The 19529-nt window shown below is 37.9% G+C and overlaps 2 protein-coding genes across 8 annotated transcripts in view; one reads left to right on the plus strand and one right to left on the minus strand.

The window, feature by feature from the left end:
• LOC307005389 (NLR family CARD domain-containing protein 3-like) overlaps positions 1-19529 on the minus strand; it is a 165322-nt gene that overhangs the window by 126977 nt on the left and 18816 nt on the right. The gene's annotated exons all lie outside the window — the stretch shown is intronic.
• LOC307005660 (uncharacterized protein) lies at positions 8843-13367 on the plus strand (the record flags this gene model as incomplete). The annotated part of the gene is made up of 2 exons (XM_079626030.1): positions 8843-9567; positions 9990-13367. The coding sequence occupies 2 exons, from the start codon at positions 8843-8845 to the stop codon at positions 10042-10044; spliced, it is 780 nt and encodes a 259-aa protein (XP_079482156.1). The 3' UTR covers positions 10045-13367.

Raw genomic sequence — 19529 nt, forward strand, 5'->3', positions numbered from 1 at the left:
AAAATGTTATAATCTAGACACATTAAAGACACTGGTCGCCAATTCTTCAACAAGCCTAGATCTACATTTTTTGGCAGAAGTGATAACACTGCTCTTTGACAGCTTTTTGGTAAACAACCTCTTCTAAAACATTCACAAAATACATTAGACAAATCTTCTCCTAAAACACCCCAAAAGGCTTTATAAAACTCCGCCCGTAAACCATCAATTCCTGGTGACTTTCCTGTAGAGAGCTGTTTGACCGCCTTTGAAAGTTCATCAAAAGAAATCATTACGTCCAATGAGTTTTTATCTTCAGGCCTTAATTCAGGAAGATCTTTTAAGAACTGGTCCATAGATCCAACATCACAGTCCATATTACCAAACAGTTCTTTATAAAATTCAATGCCCATTGTTCTCATTTCTGTTGGATCTGAAGTAATAGTTCCATTTTTTCTTTTAAGATGAAGCATACATTTCGTTTGTGCTTCCTTTCGTTCAAGTCCAAAAAAATATGAAGTTGGAGCATCCATTTCTTTAATTGAAGAAATTCTAGCTCGAACTAGTGCACCTTTAACTCTTTGTTCCAACAATGACTTCAACTCCATTTTTTTATTATTAATTCTGATTTACTAATATATAACCTATCCAACCTCGCTCCTGTCACAACAGAATCTAATATCTTTATCCAGGTATATTGCTTCACCAGCTTATTCCTACTTCTCCACACATCCACCAACTTTAAATTATTTGTGATAGCAAGTAGTAACTTACTAGATTTCGAGTGAGGCTCGTCCCCATTCCTATCCAATTAGAAATGTGTTTTGCAATTCCAATCACCTCCTAATACAACACATGTATTGCCATCATCATGTTGTTTTATTGCATCATTTAATTTTTGATATGTTATTTCACGATGCCACCCTATATTCGGAGCATACACATTAACAAAAAGGAATTTAACACCTTTAATTTCTGCTATAACTAATAACACTCTACCTTTTTCTATCTCTATTTTTGTCACAATTTTTAAATCCAACTGTTTTGAGAAAAGAATTGCAACACCCATACTAACACTTGTCCCATGACTTAATTTACACTCTCCTTCCCACCCTCTGTACCACTCCAATTCATTATTGCTATCAGAGTGTGTTTCTTGTAAAAAAAAATACTTTAACATAATTTAATTTAATAAATTCAGAAACCAGTGCTCTTTTGACCCTATCTCTTCCCCCATTGATGTTTAAGGATCCTACTCTTACAAACTCCATAATAATATTCCAATGGAGGGAGAGGAAAGACAGAGAGAAAAGGAAAAAAATAAACACCTTAAGTGAATTATTAATTTCCTTTTTTTCGGGGTTTTCCCCCGTCTTATTTTTGTGACAAACTTTCTCAATCGATACCTCTTCCTCCTACTTAATTTGTCCTCTCCAACTCGTTTCATCCAGTATAATACAGAAATTTGAAATTTCTTAGTATCGGTAAAATAATCCTTCACTTCTGCTACTTTTCCGAAAGTCGCATCCAGAAAAGCATCTATTTCCTCCAAAGGGTATAACTGGTCACATCGCCTCTGAGATAAATTTGACACATCGGATACATCTGACAACTCCTCATCACTTTCTTCCTCTCCTTCAGTTTCAACCATCTCTCCTGAATTATCACCCTCTGAATTCACTATCCTTATATTGCTTGATTGAGCTCTATCAACTAACATCACTTCCTCAACACCTTCTACCTTCTCCACTTGCTCTGTCCTCTTCTCAGCTTCCGTCATCACCACCTCCTCAATCACCTGTATCTCACCATTAACATTCTCTACCACTTTAGACACTTCGGTAGTATTAGTCTCCCCCTCAACACCAACACTACCTAACTCCTTGTTATTATGCACATTTTGATCCTCATTTTCCACTCTTTCTTCCACAATTTTCTCTGCACTACCATTCGTATCTTTACCTTGACCTGTCTCATTCTTCACTTCTTCTCGTTGCGGGCATGACAATCTTACATGTCCTACCGCACCGCATTCAAAACAGCGCATTTCCCCGGTGCTCGCATACAACATGTACGATTTTCCTTCGTAAACAACGAAAAGACACGTTTAACCCTCTGGAGTCTAAGGTGTTTTTGGGGTCCTTGAGATGTTTTGAAATGCCCTGATATTTTTATTTTTTTCAGTTGCTTATAAACATATTAATGGCAAAGGTGTAATTACACTCTATTTAGCACGAACATGACTATCATAATATGTGAGCAACATGTATGTACATGTTTGCATTTTTGAGAGAATATTATTTATGCGTGGTTATTCAAAAAACTCAAACTTAAATGTTCTGATATAAGACCACAAACGACCAACTTCACATATTCCCACAATACTGTTGACTAATGGATGTTGTCGGCTAGAGTATTTACTTCAAAATGATCTGAAAATCATCCGGGCTAATCGTTCACATTAAACAATAGATTGATTTAAATTTTGTAAGACACTTTTTGTTTGGAAAGGCAATATGCAGGGGGGCGTGAATGATCCAAGAAGGTCATGAATAATGTCCTCATTCACACCTGGAGAAGACAAAGAAGAGCTGCTAATGCTGCATACTAATGAGCCTTTCACTGAGTGTGTCACTGAGCCACACAGAATGCAAAGACAACACACACACACACACATATATATATATATATATATATATATATATATATATATATATATATATATATATATATATATACACATACATACATACACACACACACACATCTACAGAATTGGTTCAGAGTTGGAAACATCTTGAAAAAAAAGTGTATTTTTCCACAAACTGTGTAATGCTTGCAAATTGTATAATATCCAAGGTAAACATTTCTAGTAATTGTGCAGTTAATTCTCATTCGTATTTTCAGAAAGTTTTGGATTATGTAGGCTATCCTCTCCCCAAATTTGTCACTAATAAAACACAAAAATAATTTAAAGAGAAGGCTTATATTGACCTTTTAAGATTTTGTTTGCACCTTGGAAATTAGGTTTTGATGTGGCAGTACAAACTTCTTTCATATTTCGTCTGTAACATATCGTCTTTTATAATATAGCCTATATTAGGGCATAAATGTTAATTTGCAGTTTAAAACGTTGCTTATACAAAGACATTTTATTTCAACGTATTCAGTCGGTTTTTACTCATCTCAGTAGGCAATAGATATTTCATTCACACACACAGACACGCGCGAGCTGTAACGTTAGTAAACAAACGCATGCACATGTGCCGTTCATTCATTCAAACACAGAAACGCGATTCAAATTTAAACAGTCTTTTGCGGATTACAGACACCAGTTCATATCGCGATTAGAACAAAGCACTTACTGATGATCTGCAGCTGGGTCCGTTGTTCGGCTACTCCAGCACGTTTGAGGTAAAATTTCCAGGATAATCACGATATTATTAGCAGAGCTATTCCTCACAGCGAGTGTGTTGTCCAGCTGTTGTGGGCGTTGACTGGTTTGCATGTGTTGCTTCAGATTATCTGTGTTTGAATAGCGCGCGCGCTCTCGATGGGCGTGTCACATTAGCGGAGTAATGAGGTGCCAGAAAGATAATGAGCACAGCTGATCTCTCGCTCTTTTTATATAGATTACATAAACAGAGAATATTTGTTTTAGATTTGAATTAGATAATTTAAAACTACACACTTAAATGATTATAGAGATATATAGCTCATGTCTGAGTGAATAGTATTCGCTGAGTTTTATTTGAGTTTAGAGAAGTGCTTCAGAAAAAAAGTTCACGGAGACGGAGAGGCATAAAGCACTCCCTGTTTACTTTCTTTATTTTACAAAAGCACAATGTTTTATTTCGATTGTAAGTGGACACATAAAAAAGTAGACATTTAACAGCTAATTTTTTCATATTTCTTAAGTCTGTATGACCAAAACCGACGGAGTATTTTAGGTCTATTTTGCTGCTATGTAAAAAAAAACGAGCAAAACGCGCCCGCGCGTTTGCCGACCTCAGGGGGTTAATGTTGGAGCATTCAAAAACATAAATACCTGCCGTCTAAATGACAACACATGCTTCAACGACTCATGTTTACATCCAAGCGGTACCATCTTAATTCCACTTGCAAATTTTCCATACCTCAATAGCTCACGCTGGATATCTTCATCGGGAATAAATGGCGGTACGTTTGAAATTACCACCTTTACAGTTGGAGATAGTAAAGGTTGAACAATCACAAAAGCTCCACTTACCACTATGCCGCTCTCTACCAACCGATTGACCAGTAGTTCCTCTTTCAAAAAAACCACCACGGCCTTATTCATTCGAGACGCGGAAATTATGTTTTCATGTCCCACTCGCTCAGCTACATCCAGCAACACATCCTCAACTGTTATCCCAACTTGAGTGATGCATCTAATTCCGTGACGAAGCGACAGCGACGGAACTCGCACATCCAGGTGCGATGCCATCGCTGTACTCGCCACGTGAATACTAATTCCTCAACACGTCTATTAACCTCAAACTAAACTTTACTACTAGATTCAATATTAGACTAATATTAAATTTACTCAAAAAAGAAATAAGAAAGCCAATAGAAAAGCACCTCTCCGTAAACCCCTCACCGCCACCCCAAACGCTCCCAGCGCACACCGGAAGTGTGAGAGAGAGAGAGAGAGAGAGAGAGAGAGAGAGCGCAGATGGAGCGCACACAGCGGTCAGATGAGTTTACTTTGACAGGCTCGCGCACTCAACTGGAAAATGCAGTTACACGGGTCCTTCTGAGGCGAGTAGACTCCAGTCCTCAGCATTAAACACTAGAATGAGACGCTCTAGTAAGTGTGCATGGCTACGTCACACATGTTCCCGCCCCACGGTCACGGCACAAAACGTATAAATCTACTAATAAAACTTCATTAGGAAAAATGTGTGCGCGCGGCCGGGTCTCTCTCTCTCTGCTCGTTCTTATATGCGCCCTGTCCACTCATCTAAATAATCCGTTGTTACGACGACTGATTTGTTCCTTTTGCAAAGACATTGCCGTTTTAGTTAACGTTTTTATGGAAGTAAAATAATGCCAAATGTTTTTGAAATAAAAAAGCCTGTTGAATTGCACTACTTGAAAAAAATATGCATTGCATTAATCATGCTTGCATTTTAATGCATTGTATTTTTAAGGCTTGCATTTTTATGGGCTGAAATTCAACATGGTTGTATATTTAAGCTGTGAATATTTCAATTCAAAACATTTCAAACACATTTTCATTAATACAAATTCAATAATCATATTCACCTTTCATATTTCACTTCCAAAATATTCAAACTGTTTAAAAATACAACCTATAATATTCAACAGGCAATTTTCGGTCCATTTTATTTCGCTTTATAAATTCGCTTCCACAAATTCAGTGGTTCAAATTCGAATGTAAATTCAACATTGACATCCAGGAACTGCAGGAAAAGCAGTAGATTACCGAGCATAATCTCCATCTGCTGTTAGTTAACCTCGCCAGCAGGGGGCGCAAGCGCGTGTTATTGACGAAGACCAGAGCAACAGTTAGAGCAAGCCATTTATTAATAAAAACTGATTTATAGAAATGTAAGTGTATTTGTGATTATTATGAGGGCTGTTTTTATGTTTAATTCAGTGTCTTCACAGTCCCTGTGTAGCATACATTCATCTTTCTCTACCGTGAACGAGATTATAATGAGATTATAATTATTCCCCCGATGCTGATGTACTGAACAAATGTTACATTTGAGGTAGACATATATTTATCTTGGTTGTTTAGTTGCCTTAACTTTATATCGCGGCGATGTGGTGCAGTACTGGGGTTTCCCTCAATAATTCAGGATTGCTGGACATATAAAATGCTTAGCTTAAAGGAACACTTCACCCATTTGCATTAGACTTTGTATCTTTAGAAACCCAGTCACATTTTCGAATGGTCATGGTTTATTCCCTTATTTTCCGCTGAGATGGGAGAAATAAGGATTTAAGTGTTCCACTTCCTGCTTTTTATGACGCAAAAATCGTCATTTTGCGTCATAAAAAGCAGGAAGTCAAATTTCTTTGAATAAGGGTAAGACTACAAACACTAGCTCATCATTTATCCAGTAGAAGGCGCTGTTCCGCATGTTTTCAACCCGCCCATAGAGGGATCTCACTCACAGAATGTACATATAGTGTCAGCCATTCTTTATTTGGAAGCTATAAGCTAACAGTTTCTTATTCTGTGGAGAAAGCTGAGTAGTAGCGGTGACCATCCTCTTTTTCGCAGACATGTCCGGCCGTCGAGATGGTCCAAATTGTTCGGGATTCGGCTTTTGCTTTCTGCAGTCGCATTCATAGTTTACATGCACACCTTTTGTTTCAATCTAACTGAATTCATTCCGATTGGTGAATCTTAATGTAGTGTTTACATGAACGCTAAACAAGTGATCGGTTGATGTGCGTTTTAACATTGCTAGGAAAATTCCTTCTCCTCCGTGAGAGATACGAGACCGGTGCGTCTCACAGGCGCCGGCGCCGCTCATCAGTAATCACGCCACCGGGCTCGCATCGTTCTCCGCGGCCGTCAGTCTCGTTCCTGCTCGTCACAGTAAACATGAGGAATGGCGACTGAAGAACGCAAAAGCCGAATCCTGGACATTTTGGGCGACATCAAAATACTGGGCAGACTCACGGAGACTCACTAGTAGCATAGCCTTGTTGTTTACTGCGATCTCTTACCGGTAGGCGTGGCCTCCTAGGGCAGCGAAGCAAGTGCATTCTGGGAGTTGTTGTCTTTCATCCCCATAAGCCAAAAATACATTTTCTGGCTTTTCTCAGTCTAGAAGGCTCCAAATTCAAAAATAATTTCACATTTCTTCTACATAAATGACCCATTTTAAATACACATTCATCTTTCCAGAGGTGAAGTGTTCCTTTAATGTACTACACTAATACTATATGGCTACAGGCAGATGGACTCAGAATACGAACTTAATGCTCAAAGTTTCACGCTAAGCGTTTCCAGTGATATAAAGTTGGCTTGACGTTGGACATTCACACATTTAGGGGCCGTCTCTAAAGTTACATACGACATTGGTATACACATTTCTAACTTCAATAGCATTGGAAGAGAATGACTTACAGTCATAAAACCAACTGTAAAGGGTTAATGTAGGTGTCAGGCATGATGCACACCTTTTACATTTTTTATATTTAATTTATTCAAATAAATTGAAGTTTGCTATTGAAGTTAGAAACGTGTACCAATGTATGAAACTTTAGAGATGGTCCCTAAATGTGCGACTGTCTAATGTCAAGCCAAATTAATAACCAGTATATCACTTGGAAACGCTTACTGTGAAACTTTGCGCGTTAAGTTCATATTCTGAGTCCATCTGCTTGCCTGTAGCCATAGTACAGCCTTCTCAATAAGGTGCGAGTTTGGTCTTTTATATCACTGTATTAGCCCAATAAGCGTTTTATTATGTCCAGCAATCCTGAATTATTGAGGGAAACCCTAGCTACTGCAGCACATCGCCACGATATAAAGTTAAGGCAACTAAACAACCAAGATAAATATGTCTACCTCAAATGTAACATTTGTTCAGTACATCAGCATCGGGGGAATAATTATAATCTCATTATAATCTCGTTCACGGTAGAGAAAGATGAATGTATGCTACACAGGGGCAGAGAAGACACTGAATTAAACATAAAAACAGCCCTCATAATAATCACAAATACACTTACATTTCTATAAATCAGTTTTTATGAATGAATGGCTTGCTCTAACTGTTGCTCTGGTCTTCGTCAACAACACGCGCTTGCGCCCCCTGCTGGTGAGGTTGATTAACAGCAGATGGAGATTATGCTCGGTAATCTACTGCTTTTCCTGCAGTTCCTGGATGTCAATGTTCCTGGACATAAAGTGCGCATGCGTCGCGAGTGAGCGCGAGTGAGCGGTGTGTTTGTGTTTGAAGCTCCGTCGACTTGATTCATAAATCGTTGATTTTGTTCTTTACACTCATTTAGAAACGAGCATTTTCTATTTTTCCAGCGTGTGAACATATCTCCGATACTACTCTCTACAAAAAACAATCGGATTGCTTTGATATCGCTAGTTATATCCAACTTTCCGAACTTCCGTTACTATCTCTAACGATAGCCCGCTAGCATTGCACGCGTGGCCTCGCCTATCGACCGTCTTATTTACACTCGATCACTGAAATCGCTCTGTTTGTGTTGGAGTTTGTGTTTGTGCTTGTGCTTCGAATCGCTTGTTGTGTTTGAAGTTTGTGTCTGTGTTTCGAACCGCTTTGGTTGTGTTTGGAGTTTGTGTTTCGAATCGCTTGTTTGTGTTTGTGTTTCGAATCGCTTAACTGTTAGTTTGTGCTGTGTTTCGAATCGCTTGTTTGTGTTTGTTTTTCGAATCGCTTAACTGTTAGTTTGTGTTGTGTTCGAATCGCTTTTGTTTGTGTTTCGAATCGCTTAACTGCTAGTTTGTGTTGTGTTTCGAATCGCTTGTTTGTGTTTGGAGTTTGTGTTTGTGTTCGAATCGCTTTGTTGTGTTTGGAGCTCCGTCGAATCTCCATCTCTCTATTTTTCTCTACTTTTCCAGCGTGTGAACATATCTCTTTATACTCTCTATAAAAACAATCGGATTGCTTTGATATCGCTGGTTATATCCAACTTTCCGAACTTCCGTTACTATCTCTAACGTTAGCTCGCTAGCATTTGCACGCGTGGTCTCGCCTATCGACCGTCTTATTTACACTCGAATCACTGGAAGGATACGGGTTCTATCCTTGATTTCAGTCCTAAATTAGTAGTGATATTGGTAGCATCACTGCTAATTTATTGTTCATCTGTCATAATGGCGAATACATCGGATGTGTGTCTACCTCGGAGTGCAGGTGAGGACACGTTTGAGCTGCATTCGGTGCGGTTGGAGCTGGAGTCCGTGGAGAAGGAGATCCGTGATCTGCTGGGGAGGCAGGCCGAGCTGCGAGACCGACGATCAGCGCTTGAAGCATCACGCGCCGATGCTCACAAGTCAGTGGTTAGTAACTTTTCGACTCCGGCCTCCTCTACTCCGTGTATTTCTCTGCACAGGACCCGAGCACCCCTGGTTTCGTTTACCCCGACACCGACACAGCACCATGGACCCTGGATGATGCCACAGCGGAAGACACGAGCCAGGACCAGAGCAAGGACCTCTCCGCCCCTCCCGATCTTCGAGATCTCCACCCGGAACCGCTTCTCCCCTCTTCGCGAGACGGAACGCGACGACGCTGTGATCATCGGCAGTTCCATGGTCCGGCATGTCCGCGCTACCTCAGGTAAAGGTATGGTGCGCACTCACTGCTTTCCTGGTGCTCGTGTTCTCGATGTCGCTGCGCAGGTCCCCGAGATCCTGAACGGTGACGAGCGCGTCGGAGCTGTCGTGCTGCACGCGGGGGTGAACGACATCAGGCTGCGGCAGACGGAGGTTCTGAAGAGGGACTACAGGAGCCTGATCGAGACGGTACGCAGAACATCGCCTGAAGCAAAGATCGTCGTGTCTGGACCGCTTCCCACGTACCGACAAGGACAAGAAAGGTTCAGTAGATTGTTTGCACTAAATGAATGGTTGATGTCATGGTGTAATGAACAGAGACTGCTCTTTGCGGCTAAAGAGCAGAGGGGATCGAGCTTTCTCAGTTGCAGCACCTAAATTGTGGAATGCATTGCCTCTTCATGTCAGACTGGCCCCCAGCCTCGCAGTTTTTAAAGCGCAACTTAAAACTCATCTTTATTCCTTAGCTTTTAATCAAGCATGATAGGTGTTGAAGTTGTCTGTTGTAGTTTTATCTATTTTACTGTTTTGATGTCAATGTACAGCACTTTGGTCAACTTGCTTGTTTTTAAATGTGCTTTAGAAATAAAGTTTGTATTGTATTGTATATTGTATTTGTAAATAATTGGAATCTGTTTTGGGAGCGACCTAGGCTCTACCGTGCTGATGGCCTGCACCCCAGCAGAATCGGAGCGGCTGTTCTGTCGGACAACATCTCAAAGACGTTACACACCATATGACTAGTAAGTCAAAGTCCAAATCACATTCTTTGCTGTCCCAAATTAATTGATATAAGTACCAGTGTAGAACACTATATAGAAACTGTGTCTATTCCTCGTTTAGTGAGGCCAAACAATAAATCTACTGCAGGATCTAAGAAAAATCTAATTGTGATTAAACCAGAAAATCTCAATATTAGTGAACAAAAACAATTTCTAAAGCTAGGTCTTCTAAACATTAGATCGCTTACACCTAAGGCGGTTATTGTAAATGAAATGGTCACTGATAATAGCTTCGATGTACTCTGCCTTACTGAAACCTGGCTTAAACCAAATGATTATTTCGGTCTTAATGAGTCCACTCCGCCAGGATACGGTTATAAGCATGAGCCCCGTCTGATTGGTCGTGGCGGCGGTGTTGCAACAATCTATAGAGATATTCTTAATGTTACTCAGAAAACAGGTCACAGGTTTAATTCGTTTGAAGTACTTGTGCTAAATGTTACGCTCCTAGATGTAAGAAAGAAATCCCTATTATCTCTAGCCTTGGCTACTGTATATAGACCGCCAGGGCCTTACGCAGATTTCCTAAAAGAGTTTGCAGATTTTCTCTCAGATCTATTGGTCAATGTCGATAAGGCAATAATTGTTGGAGATTTCAACATACACGTTGATAACACAAATGATGCGTTAGGGGCTGCGTTCACAGATTTATTAAACTCCTTTGGGGTCAAGCAAAACGTTAGTGGTCCCACTCATCGTCTTAATCATACTCTAGATTTAATTATATCATATGGAACCGATCCAACCGATATAGATATTATACCGCAAAGTGATGATGTCACTGATCATTACATGGTAACTTGCATACTACGTACGGCTGAAATGTGTCATATTGCGCCGCGTTATCGACCAGGCAGAACAATCCTTCCAACCACTATAGATAGATTCTTGAATAGCTTACCTGATCTATCTCAGCTTCTCAGTGAACCCAAACTAACAGATGAGCTAGAGGAAATGACTAGCAGTATGAGCACCATTCTCTCTAGTACATTAGAAACTGTTGCACCAATTAGATTAAAAAAGGTTAGAGAGAAAACTAAAGCACCATGGTACAACAGTGCTACGCATGTTATCAAGAGAGAAACTCGTAACTTAGAGCGCAAATGGAAACAAACTAATTTAGAGGTCTTTAGAATCGCGTGGAAAGACAGTATGTCACGTTATAAAAAGGCTCTAAAAGCAGCCAGGGCTGAGCATCTCCGCAAACTAATAGAAAATAACCAAAACAATCCAAGGTTTTTATTTAACACCGTGGCTAGATTAACAAATAAACAGACATCACCTGAACAAAATATTCCGTTACATTTTAATAGTAATGATTTCATGAATTTCTTCACTGAGAAAATAGAAAGCATCAGAAACACAATTGTAAATGTACAATCTTTGACAGCGTCTTATGATTCAGCCTCAATTATCGCCCCTCAAGAACAACTACAGCGCTTTACAACTATAGGACAGGAAGAGCTAAATAAACTTATCACTGCATCTAAACCAACAACATGTTTATTAGATCCAATACCCACTAAACTACTGAAAGAAGTGTTACCTGTAGTGGAAGAGCCTCTTCTCAATATGATTAACTCGTCTCTATCTTTAGGACATGTTCCAAAAACATTCAAGCTGGCAGTTATAAAACCTAAGAAACCACAATTAGATCCAAATAACCTAGCAAACTACAGACCCATTTCAAATCTTCCATTTATGTCTAAAATACTAGAAAAAGTTGTGTCCGCTCAATTGTGCTCTTTCTTGCAAGAAAACGATATCTATGAAAAATTTCAGTCTGGATTCAGGCCACATCATAGCACAGACACTGCGCTGGTTAAAATTACAAATGATTTACTTTTAGCTTCTGCCCAAGGCTGTACCTCAATACTAGTTTTACTCGATCTTAGTGCTGCGTTCGACACTATAGATCATAAAATACTCTTAGATCGACTTCAAAATTACACTGGTGTTCAGGGACAGGCATTAAGCTGGTTTAGATCGTACCTATCAGACCGTTACCATTTCGTCCATTTAAATGGGGAAAAATCAAAGATAACGTCAGTAAATTATGGAGTGCCGCAGGGATCTGTGTTAGGCCCTCTGCTATTCTCAATTTATATGCTGCCACTTGGTAATATTATAAGAAAACATGGAATAAGTTTCCACTGTTATGCTGATGACACTCAATTATATATTTCATCACGACCAGATGATAACACTAAATTATCTAAAATGACAGAGTGTGTTAAAGATATAAAATATTGGATGACGTGTAATTTTCTTTGATTAAATTCAGATAAAACGGAGGTATTACTGATTGGTCCAAAAAACTGCCCACAAAACCTCTTACAATACAACCTTAATCTAGATGGACGTCCTGTTACTTTATCCTCTACAGTAAAAGACCTGGGTGTCATACTAGACCGCAACTTGTCTTTTGAAAATCATATTTCAAATGTCACAAGAACAGCCTTTTTCCACCTTAGAAACATTGCTAAGCTACGTAATATGCTATCAGTTTCTGATGCAGAAAAGTTAGTTCATGCATTCATGACCTCGAGACTAGATTACTGTAATGCTTTATTAGCTGGTTGTCCTGCATCCTCCGTAAACAAGCTACAGTTAGTCCAAAATGCAGCCGCTAGAGTTCTTACTAGGTCAAGAAAATATGATCATATAACACCAATTTTATCATCTCTACACTGGTTACCTATTAAGTTCCGTATCAACTACAAAGTATTGTTACTGACCTATAAAGCCCTAAATGGCTTAGCTCCTGTGTATTTAAGAGATCTTCTATCGCCATATAATCCATCGCGCTCTTTAAGATCGCTAAATTCGAGGCTTCTGGTCGTACCTAGGATAACTAAGTCCACTAAAGGAGGGAGGGCGTTTTCACATCTAGCTCCTAAACTCTGGAATAGCCTTCCTGATATTGTCCGAGGTTCAGACTCGCTCTCCCAGTTTAAAACTAGATTAAAGACGCATCTCTTTATCCAAGCATTCACATGATGCATCTCATACCTTTTATACTACAGTTAAATCAGATCAAATGCATTCATATTATGAACAGCAGCTACGCTAATTATTTCCCATCTGCCTTTTTTGTTGTTATCTCGGGACGCCTGTCCCTATAACTCAAATAGAGTTCGTCAGCTCCAGTTATGTATCCAGCCTCTCATGGAGACTTCAGATGCCCCAACGCCTGTGATGAGACGACTCGACGCCTGTGAAGAGACGACCCAACGCCGGCAATATGTTATGCCCTAAATTTTATGATTAACTAACTGTATTTTGTGTGTATATTTTTGATGCATTTTTATGCATTTATGCATTTTCTGTAAAGCTGCTTTGAAACAATATGTATTGTGAAAAGCGCTATACAAATAAACTTGAATTGAATTGAATTGAATGTTGAATTTACTGTCGAATTTGAACCACTGAATTTGTGGAAGCGAATTTATAAAGCGAAATAAAATGGGCCGAAAATTGCCTGTTGAATATTATAGGTTGTATTTTTAAACAGTTTGAATATTTTGAAAGTGAAATATGAAAGGTGAATATGGATTATTGAATTTGTATTAATGAAAATGTGTTTGAAATGTTTTGAATTGAAATATTCACAGCTTAAATATAAAACCATGTTGAATTTCAGCCCATAAAAATGCAAGCCTTAAAAATACAATGCATTAAAATGCAAGCATGATTAATGCAATGCATATTTTTTTCAAGTAATGCAATTCAACAGGCTTTTTTATTTCAAAAACATTTGCCATTATTTTACTTCCATACATTTTGGGGTTTTAACTACCACTGATCTTAAAGGACAAGTTCGGTATTTTACACTTAAAGCCCTGTTTACAGATCTGATGAAATAGAACGGTTAAGATTAAACTTTGGACACATGCACCTGTCCCGAGAATTTTAGTTTTATTTCGCTTCCCGGCTTACGGGAATTTATTTTATTTCGGGGCTTACGTTCTAACACCAGCGCCAGAACCGGAAGTGAGGGGCGGGGCTTACGTTCTAACACCAGCGCCAGAACCGGAAGTGAGGGGCGGGGCTTACGTTCTAACACCAGCGCCAGAACCGGAAGTGAGGGGCGGGGCTTACGTTCTAACACCAGCGCCAGCACCGGAAGTGAGGGGCGGGGCTTACGTTCTAACACCAGCGCCAGAACCGGAAGTGAGGGGCGGAGCTTACGTTCTAAACCGAGTAACACCACCTAACGTTTCAGAGCGTAATTTGCTTAGACACGAAACGGTATGCTTTTATTACACACGAAACGTCATACTTTATACGTATGTTATAATGATACATTAAGGTACAGAAACATTGGGCTTCACCATATTTTTAATAACATGGTCCGTTGTATGCATTTATATTTACTATGGTTCTTTTTTTTATAATAATTTTGACAATGTATTTACCTACATATTGTAAATACAGTTGTTATGATAACACATTTATTTCTATTTGTATATAGGACAGTTAAGCTGTCATTTGTAACTATACAAGAATATAGAAACTATTTCGCTATTTTAGTAAAATGTTCTTATTAAAGTGGTACTACAAGCAGGAGTGTGTTGTTTGTGCACCACAAATTGACACTTACCAATCAGGTATTTCAAATAATTGTAAACTAGCATGAGAGAAAATGCCACAAACTATTGTAAAGTGACACATACCATTGTTAAAGTAATTATGAAAACTGTCACCAATCATTCAGAAGTGTGCTGGACCTTGACAGTGGCTTTTCACAATGCAGAGTAGTGTACATCTGTAGATCCTATATCTATTATAATGTGGATACAGCAAGTCAAATATTTGAACAAAACATTCGGGCATCTCCAGAAGGAATATATATTAAATTAATTTGTAGTTATTGTAGACTTGTATTGCTTGTCTCATTGTCAATAACTCCGCCCCTCACTTCCGGTTCTGGCGCTGGGGTTCTGAAACTGGTGGTGCTGCGGGTCTGCAGCTGGATATATCTCATTATTCAAGCTCTCAACGGAAGAATCACGGGTGTGACGCGTTTGGCAAAATAGGTCCACAAAAGCGGTATAAACCTAAAATTCTCGCCCTAGTGAAAAAAAAGTATTGTATTTGAAATATATTCCCTTTTTCAATAGTACATTGCAAATATACTAAAAAAAAATCTTTAAATATATTAAAAGTATATTAGCATTATGCTTTTTATCTATTTTTATAATACAACTTTTAACACACTTTAAAATAATAGTACTTTAGTATATTTTCTAAAAATATATTTAAAAGCAAGCATACTGAAAATAAGCATAGGCTACTTTTAATATATTTCTAAGAAGTGCACTATTAGTACATTGGTAATAAATATATGCTTAAATACACTTTTAAAAAAATATGCTAAAAACAAGCATACTTTTAATGTATTTCTAACAAGTGCACTATAAGTACATTGGTAATAAATATATGCTTAATTACACTTTTAAGAAATTTGCTAAAAACAAGCATACTTTTAATATATTTCTAACAAGTGTGTAACCCTGTGTTTTCATGGTTTTTCATGTAGGCTATGATTTTTTTTTTTTTTTTGATTTTATATTTTTCCTTGCCTAATGCATGAAATGTTCAGACATATATGTTTTATTATAATTTATTTCATTTATTATTTGGTTTTTGCTGAGGGCCGAAACTAATAAAGAATTGCGTCGATGGGTGCTGACGTCACATTCGCGCCAGCTCATTGAACAGAGAGATGTGAGCCACATGTGTGGCTATCGTTTATCTTATCCATCGTCGTCAATATTTTTCTGATTTGATGTCTGAACTGTTTTATTGTATTAGGTAAGTCACAATTGTTTCATATTTTCATAAATAATGTTTAAGATTGTGTTTGTTCATATAAGAAAATGTGGATGGTTCATGCTGTTCGTAATAGAGTATAAACTGGGGCAATACAACACATGTAAAGTGTGTATGCTGTATTAGTATACTTGTTAAACCTGTTTACACATTTATGTTATGGGAATATTGTATTAAGTTTAAAAGTTATGAATGTTATATGCATTTCGTGATTGGTGCTGACGTCACATTCGCGCCAGCTCATTGAACAGAGAGATGTGAGCCACACGTGTGGCTATCGTTTATCTTATCCATCGTCGTCAATATTTTTCTGATTTGATGTCTGAACTGTTTTATTGGATTAGTTGGCTTGTTTCAACGCTCCGTGGTCGTGTTGGATTCGCGCAGTGAGGGAAACGCGCTGGATTCCGATGTGGAAGAATTGAGTCATCTTGGCGACTCTTTCATGAGCAAAAAGATTCGATTTGTTCATCGTTCATCCCTGCAAAGTCTGTAGGCATTCACCTTCAAACGAACTGAATTGAACTGAGTCAATTACACTTCTATCCAAATGAACTGAACTCAGTCATATTCGCACGAGTCCATCACACTGAACTGAGTCAATTGCATTGCACTCAGACTTCATCACACTTACAAGGTTGAATTTTATTTTCATTTTATTTGATTGTCATTGATGAATGGTATAGATATCTCATGTGATGTGTACAAAGTGATGCGTGCCTATGAAGTGAACAGCGAAGTGAGATTTCAGTGAATACAGTTACTGTTCAGTGAACTGATTGTTTCATTCATTAATTTCATTATTATTCATTATTTCATATTTCATATTTTATTTCATTCCTTTGGTTCAATTATTTTTATTTTATTTTATGTATCTATCTAGTTAGGATTTTAGACACCAGTTAGTTTAAATAAGTGCAGACACACGTTATAATTTTTTTTTTTTAATGCAAGGTGTGACACCCCGAACCCGGGACTCCATATAATTTAAGTTGTGATTATAAGTATTTGATGAGCTCAGACCCTAAGTAGATATTTTTCCTCCTTTTATTTTATGGTGTTATCCTATTTATGGGTTACAAGTGTACTATAAGTACATTTGTAATAAATATATGCTTAAATACACTTTTTAATGTGCATTTGTTATTGAAGACAAAGTGTGCTATTTGTAGTATTTGGATTAAGCCAAAGGTATTACGGAGAATATCATTTTTACTCAAACATAATAGACTTGTATATTGCTCGTAATGATTTTGTAATGTACTTGTAACACAGATAAAGTACACTTTATTATCACTAATCAAGTATGTAACTAGTCCCTACACAGGCATATACTTAAAGTATACTAAGTATACTTGAAGTTGTTCCAATTTAGCACACAAAAGTACACTAAATACACTTAAAGTTATGCTTTACTACAATTTAAATACAACTAAAATATGCTTAGTACAAAATTAGTTGTTTCAAAATAGCACACTTAAAGTTAACTAATCCTTAACACACTTGAAGTATACTTACAATTAGTGTGGCTGCAAGTATACTTATTATATATTTTTACTACATTTATGATATATTTCTGGTATGTTTCGAAGACACTTGTAATTAATTTGTAATGTACTTGTAACACAAATAAAGTATACTTTAATACACTAATCAAGTATGTAACTAGTCCCTACACAGGCATATACTTAAAGTATACTAAATATACTTAAAGTTGTTCCAATTTAGTACACAAAAGTACACTAAATACATTTAAAGTTATGCTTTACTACAACTTAATTACTACTAAAATATACTTAGTACAAAACTAGTTGTTTCAAAATAGCACACTTTAAGTTAACTAATCATTAATACACTTGAAGTATACTAATAATTAGTCTGGCTTCAAGTATACTTAACATATTTTTTTTTCACCAGGGCGGGACAGGAGCATGTGTCCAAATTTTAATCTTAACCGTTCTATTTCATCAGATACGATCTGTAAACAGGGCTTTAAGTGTAAAATACCAAACTTGTCCTTTAAGCTACACGGTCCCATAAGTGAATAATGGGGATGGGCATTCGATTAAATTTTCTTAGTCGATCGTCGGGAGAATTAACGATCGACTATCGATTAATCGTTAATATTTTTATATTAACATGTATTATTTATTTAACTTTTTATAAATTAAAAATTCAATGAAAATACAGCGTGTTTTTCCTCGATGAGATCTTTATCACAAGAAGATCAACTTGTGGCAGTTAAACTGGACGCTCGGTTAGGCCAAACTTGAAGATAGGCCTATGCGCTGCAGTGCTCTAAAGCAGCGGAACCTGCAGCTGCGAGTTATTACCTGGATTTAATAAATAATAAGTAAACATAGCAGACAATAGATAATCACGACACGGAGGCGCCGGCGCCTGAAGTGCAGCTCGTCTCATAAATTAACCGAAACTCAGCATACCCTCACAGACCTGAGAAAATATATATATTATCTACAGAACGCTTGAAATCTCTACTTTTAAACAGAACCATTCAAAACGAAAGAAAACCTATGTAATCCGTATGAAATGTGCATTTCTCTCCGGCGCGTTCACTACTGTGGAGATTGGGAGTCAGCATCTACATGCTCCGTGTCATGTGACTATACCTTTCCATGTGACGCGAGTCTGTTATAGCGAACTCACATACAACCTCTGCACCAGTCTACTGATTTTTGTTGAGAAAGATAAGCATGTTGACATGATCTGGGGTCAGACACGACCGCAACCTGTGACCGTCAGTCCAGCCGCCTAAAACACCTCTTATATACTGTCTATGGAAAACACCTCTTATATAGGCTACTGTCTATGGAAAACACCCGCTCTGAGGGGACTGACGTTGACGCGATGCACAGTTACCTCTGCGCTAACTTGGCCAGCCCGGGCCATGACCTCTTCATGACTCTTCTTTATAAACCAAAACAGAAACTCGCAGGTAACTTAGTATGTCGCAAAATGTTTAATTGCTGCCACACAGTGAAATTCACTACGCATCGCAACCTGCATTATGGCCTAGTTTAATCGATAACAAATTAACGTGATCGACGAAATTCTTAATGATCAATAATCGATCGTCGATTAATCATGCCCATCCCTAGTGAATAACAAACACTGGACACTTAAAAATCATATTATAAACGTGTATTTTAACGAGGAGGTAAGCTTCTTATTTTCCTTTCAAACGGCAAATCACAAAATACAACACTTTATTACTCCCAGCTCCTCTCCCCAGCTTTTAAAAGCTATTTATTTCACTAGGGCAGTGGTTCTCCAACTTTTTACACCAAGTACACCTCAGAAAATATTGCCACTCCAAGTACCACCATAATGACCAATATGAAAATACAGTGGCGTAGGCCTAACTATCCAGCTACAGTTATGCATTGCACAGCTCAAAAATGAAAACGGTACTGTACTGAAAATATTAAGTTAAGTAAGTAGTTTATATACTTGTAGGCTACTTGTGTATAAAAATGAACACAGCCTATTTCACCTTTTTACACGTACATTTAAAATATTCTGGCTGACCCCCGTGAGTTTTTCAAAGCGACCCTTACTTAACTTCACTTTATTGTTTCCATGGTGAC

This window comes from Phoxinus phoxinus (assembly GCF_949152265.1).
Source record: "Phoxinus phoxinus genome assembly, chromosome: 10".
In the NCBI taxonomy this organism is placed as follows: Eukaryota; Metazoa; Chordata; class Actinopteri; order Cypriniformes; family Leuciscidae; genus Phoxinus; species Phoxinus phoxinus.